The 6,041-nt window shown below is 34.1% G+C and overlaps 1 protein-coding gene across 1 annotated transcript in view; it reads left to right on the top strand.

Annotated features, from left to right (window-relative positions):
• Positions 1 to 6,041, top strand: part of GABRG1 (gamma-aminobutyric acid (GABA) A receptor, gamma 1) — a 90,990-nt gene that overhangs the window by 10,994 nt on the left and 73,955 nt on the right. The window contains exon 2 of the mRNA XM_012639889.1: positions 5,297 to 5,445. Within this exon, the coding sequence (XP_012495343.1) occupies positions 5,297 to 5,445 (149 nt within the window). The remainder of the gene's footprint in view (positions 1 to 5,296; positions 5,446 to 6,041) is intronic.

The following is a 6,041-nucleotide window of genomic DNA, read 5'->3' as shown; positions in this document are numbered from 1 at the left end:
TTGAAATTAATGATATGTCAATATAGTTACAGGTGAGTCATGTTGTATAGTTTAATAATTTAATTTTTCTGAACTTTAAACTTCTCTCAAGTAAATAATTATCCTTTTAAAACTATGGTCCCCATCCCTGGGGCTGCGGACCGGTACCATCGGAGTCCCGTTAAGAACCAAAGTTCCTCCTCCTCCCCAGGTCCACCTCCCCCACCCATAGAGAAATGGTCTTCCATGAAACCAGTCCCTGGTGTCAAAAACGTTGGGGACCACCGTGTATCCCTTTGTTTTACATGTGCTAATTATTAAATACTTCCCAAACTCTCCGCAAATCACCTAAAGGTCTAGACAGCCGAGATAGGCAGCTATAATAAGACTATTCAGACTGCCAGGGCTCTCCTTCAACTTCACAGAAAAAACATCTGTGGGCATGCACGGCTGTGTTATTCCCCTGTCAGCCTGAGCAGATTGACTTTTATTTCATTTTCTTTTGATTTTAGCAAGCCACTTTCAGAGAAGACTTACATCTGCCAACAGTGCATCTATTTTTTGACCTTGTATCAAGAGTTTGCCCCTAGTCTCAGAAAGGACCATTCGGACAACTTCCTCAGACATCTATGGTCCTTCCGCTCATTTTGTGCTTTGAAATTCTGAAGTCTTCTTTATCAAAGATGGAGTTCAGGAATCTGTTTTTCTCTCTCTTTGTTACTTTTGCTTCATTTCTGAGAAAGTAAGAATAGCATGGCCACTTTACCATTTTCAGGAGGAAGTCCTCAATTACCTTTTACAAATGTAATAACTTTTAATATTATTTGTTCACCACCTAAGGGTATACAAAGATCTAAACCCTGAACGTTTGGTGAGGAAACCGTGGCTCAAAGATACTTAATGACTTGTTCAAATCACACACTACCATTAAAGATTAATACTAATATCTAAATCTTCTATCTTCTACCTCCAAGCTTTCCTCTGGGGGCTACTTTGCTCATCTTTACATCCTCAGCATCCAGGAATGCCGGGTGCTCAGCACACAATAAGCACCTAAGAGATATTTGTCAAATGAAGTTTAATCAAAATCTTGTTATATTTGTTTCAAAAGTTATTGAAAACCAAACTAGAATGTATTTTACAGAAGACCAAATGGTCAACAAATATGATCAGGTGCTTTACTTTACTAATAATCACAGGAATATGATGAAATGAAAATTAGATATTATTTCACATCCATTAGATATGCTTACTAACAATGTATTGTAGCTATATGCATCTTTGTGTCATCTGGGGATACATATAGCAAAATGTAATAATTACTAACACATTAGCTATTATATTTACTGTAACACTGTATCACATTTATTATAACAAATATAATCTCTGGGGAGGGAGAAGAATGTGGAGGATTTTACTTCTCAAACTGGCGTTGGTTGCATAGAGAGTTGATGATTGCATTATTATCTACCTCTTTAGAGTTTCTAAAATATTTCATAATAACGTCTTTCTACGCCAACCTCTCAGTATGTTTTAACTAGAAGACATTTCTCTAAGTAACTAATATACAATGTGGCAAATATGATCATTGATACATTTGGACTATTGCAATCAGTTTACATGTGATATGATCATTACATGGAAATATTTTGTCATTAAGTAGCTGTGAGACACTAGATCACTTATATTTGCAGAATTCCAGTGTTCTTATTTTGTATATAATGAGTATGACATGACAATCTCTAAAGACACTTTTGCTTCAAACATGCTAGTTCTTAGAAATATTTAATGTGGGGGCTGACAATTTAAAGCATATAGAATCTTTGGAGAAATTATATGTAGCTAATCATGGAAATTGAGTTATAAAAACAACTTGAATTTAGTTCTTGATTGTTATATAAAATATATAAAATACCAATTTTGAGAGTGTACCTATACCTTTTGTTCCATTTTAACCACTTATGCTTTTTTCAAATAAGTAAATGAACACTAACGAGGATACCAAAGCAACTCGGTCAATTTTGTTCATTAATGTTAAAATGATAATAGCAGCAAAATGACCCAGTTAATTAATTATATTCAATGGTATTAAAATGGCAAAAATGATAGTAGTCATGATTTCTGAACATATTTATTTTCTAAGTGTAAAAGACAAGAATTCAGATGTCTCGATCAAGTATATCTACCTGTCATCTGGGTTTTAAATTGATTAACTTGCTATAAAAATTGTATTAGCCATATTTGCTTATAGAAGGTAAGAGTATGGCAACCTCAAATGATAACAATGTGAATAATCAAATTTGATATTTACTTTTTAAGAAGCATGGTGGAATTTTTCCTGTGAGCATGTAATGATTAATTAACCATATCAAAAGTGTTGAAGAGAAAGTAGCAGTCATGAAATAATTACTGTATTTACTTCCCACTGAATTTCTACTATATACATACTCAGTTCAAGTAGCAGCAACTGTCTTTTTTCTTCCCATGGAGTATATAAATGAGCTCATCAGTGGATTTCACTTGCAATTATGCCATTTTTTCAAATAATGTGGAAAAATGTCTATCAATATTCCTTCAAGGTTTAGTCATATTCCTAGGGTCATTCATTAAGCTACTGTGAGTTTCATCTCTGCTTTCTTAGCAGATTGATGGAAGAGGCTCTTGTGTGTGTCAGAACCAGGACATTTGCAGTCACCTCTGTGTGAACTATATACAGGGTGTCTATATAATTTATCATTCAAAGTAGGCCATTTTGTGAGTGAGAGAGTGCTGTTAAAAATTATTCTAGGACAACAGGTATAAAGCAGGATTGTCCTGGAAAAACCTTAATGAGTGTTCATGCTATGCATGAAAAATAGTTTATATTAATTTATTGACTTGCTGCAGTCATATATTATTTCCCTGGTGATAAAGATGGATTCCTTTCACAATTGTGTGGCATAGCATGCCTTGCTTTTACTTAAATTAACTCTTATTTATTAGCTCAAAACTCTTGCTTGTTACGTAAAAGAAGGGTAACACAGTCATTAAAGTATTTTCCACATGCAGCAATTTCTTATGTCATCAGAGATATGTGTATAATATATTAAAATTACTAAGCTTAGTAAGACAAAAAGAAACAAACAATGATACACCATGTGACTCAAAAACTTTCTTTAGTAAATAAGTTGCAGGTTGCAATTGAAAGATGTGAGAAGCAGAAGCCTTTAAGAAGCAGATGCCAAGATGAGATCAGACGTGGGAAGGGTGTTGGGAGGAAGGGGCTTGCATGGGCAAGGAGAGAGGCTTCGGGAAACGATGGATGTCTACGCAGACGGAAGTAGAGGAGGAAAGAGGAAGTTTGGTCAAAAGAGTCTCAGAGAGCCGTGCCCTTCTAAGAAAGTTTTGGCCAGGCCGGTGGGTGTCCTCCGAGGCGAGTTGCCCTTCAGAGGGGCCCCTAGTCTGACAGGAAGGGGTCTGCACTCACACTCCCGCCACGTTCAGGTGTGGCCTTCAGGTGTGGCCTGACACCTGCGTGGGAAAACCTGGGTCAGGTGCGGACTCGCTGCTGACCTCAGCGCTGGCAGCCGGGCGGGCAGGCAAGTGACTTCCCACAGCGACAGAGCCAAGGGGCAGATTTCCAATTTTCTTGACAGAGGAGAACACTCTGCCTCTCCCCAGAAAAGGCTCTATTTAATTATTTTTTATGATTAGAAATTTATTTCAGAGCATTATCTGGTATATGAGTCAAATTAACTCCTTTTCACGTATTATAAAATTTGAACAGGAAGAGCGTAGGATACTATTAACACACAGAAAAAAATGAATTTTCTATAGCCCCACTAGTGTAGAATATTAAGTGTATATATTATTCTGTTTTCCCATCAAATCTTTTAAGCCATTTTATAATAGGTGATGATGGAAGTAAATCGTTACGTGTTATTTTTTCATATAATATTAAATTATAAACATGTTTTTGCAGACTCTTTGCAACCAGTTCAATGGATGTGCACGTTCTGTTATGTGAATATATCATTATTTATTTAAACATACTGCTATTGTTTAAAAATTGTGCTATCATGGGTAATACTATGATAAGCATATTTATGCATGGCATTGTTCTGTATCATTTGTTTGAATGGTTTTCTACTTCACTAAAAAATAAAATCATTGAGATCAAGACTATAATTTTGTCTTTGTTTTCTCAGCACGTAGCACATTCTTAACACATGATATTTCCTCTATAAATGAATTGCAACATTCAGTTGGAGATTGAGCACACATTACTTTTTCATCAGAAAGTATGTGATTCCTTGAGATTATCATAATACCTTCTCAGAGGTAAAGGACTGAGGGACCTAGTTACATACAATCCAAACATGCTTCCTAATTATGTACCCTAAGCCTTGCCGTGTTCATCTGAATTAGAAAATTGCTAATAACAACAATAAAAAAATCAATAATTATAATAAATTAGTGAAATTATATAATCAGATGTCTAAAATTATTTCCAATAAGGATAGAGTTATACTTAAATTATTTAAAATAAGTTCTTGAGCACGAGGCTGGAAATTCTCTGAGAACTATTTATAAAAATCATACCTGATTTTCCCAAATGAATAGTCATTTAAAATATGTAAAAATTACAAAAATCTCTTAGCCTCTGAAAGACATCAGGACATCAAGTATGCAATCAGAACTGCATTTTTAAAATTGTGACAAGTATTTTTTAATCACCAAAATAACACCAATATAATATTCAAAGTAATTAAAGAATATTCTGAAGGCAATTTAGACAGCTTAGGGGGGAGGTATAGACAAAATTAACTATAATAAAATTTCCTTTGTGTTATTGCCAGAAATGAGGAAAGATGGCTTTGCAATATTATTGAGGTCAATTTTTATATTACTTGTGTGCTACATGGGAAAAGGAGAATATGAATCACTACAAGCATGTGGTTTTTGGATTGCCCAAATGTTGCTACCATAAAATATAGAAAAAACTTTTTTTTCTGGCAAATTCCATTTGACTACAATCATATTTCAAGGAAAGATTGACTGCTTATATGTGCCGTGGCCTGCCTATATCCACCAGATGTGAGAATGATCAAAATTCATTACTTTAATATTGTATATTATACTTATTGCACTGAATTCTTATTTGTTTGAGTATTATCACATCAGGACATTTCATATGAGAAAAATGACAGTCTTACTGAATGTAATATTTTTGTAATGATTTTTCCATCTTACTACTTCCTTACTCTTAAACTATTTTTTCTATATATGCAATTCGGTTGAATTTTTTATCATTCAAATTTTTCTTTGAATTATTTAGTGTTGATAAAGCAGATGATGAAGATGATGAGGATTTAACGGTGAACAAAACTTGGGTCCTGGCTCCAAAAATCCATGAAGGAGATATTACACAAATTCTCAATTCATTGCTTCAAGGCTATGACAATAAACTCCGTCCAGATATAGGAGGTAAGTTTGAGTCATCTTTCTGGGATTTTGGTGACTATGAAAGATATCTTCACTGATGCTAGTTTAATCATTTATCTCACATTCCCTGAGTGTCTGATGTATGTCAGAGACTCTACTGGATTTGAAGATTAGTTGGAATGGTCACTCATAGTTTGAGGAGTTCACGGTCTGAAGTAAGAAAAATAGATGCATAAACATTTTTAATGTAATCATTGTACAGCTGTTACGACGAAGGGTGACAGCAGAGTTAAGATAAAACTGCCTGAAAGGCTGAAGATATTTCATAAAGGAGCTAATTTTTGAAAGGCAAGTAGGAGTTCTAATTTTGTACAAATGCCATGCTGTTTTAATTAATGTAGAATTATAAGTCTTCATAGGATAGTTACTGTAGTTAATCAACTTTGTTACCTTCAAGATTGTTATTCTTGGTCTTTTGCATTTATGTATAAATTTTGTACCAGAATTAAGGTGTAAGTTTTCTCCCCTGAGTCTTTAAAACAATCATAAATCAGCAAAGATTTTCATTAATCTAATGTCAATATACGGAAATTGAAATTTTTACCATACTGAATTTTTACCATATCAAATTCATGAAC

This window comes from Propithecus coquereli, unplaced genomic scaffold (genome assembly GCF_000956105.1).
Source record: "Propithecus coquereli isolate 6110/MARCELLA unplaced genomic scaffold, Pcoq_1.0 Scaffold143, whole genome shotgun sequence".
NCBI lineage: Eukaryota > Metazoa > Chordata > Mammalia > Primates > Indriidae > Propithecus > Propithecus coquereli.
Note: the sequence above shows the minus strand (reverse complement) of the source record. Positions and strands in the feature narration are given on the sequence as shown.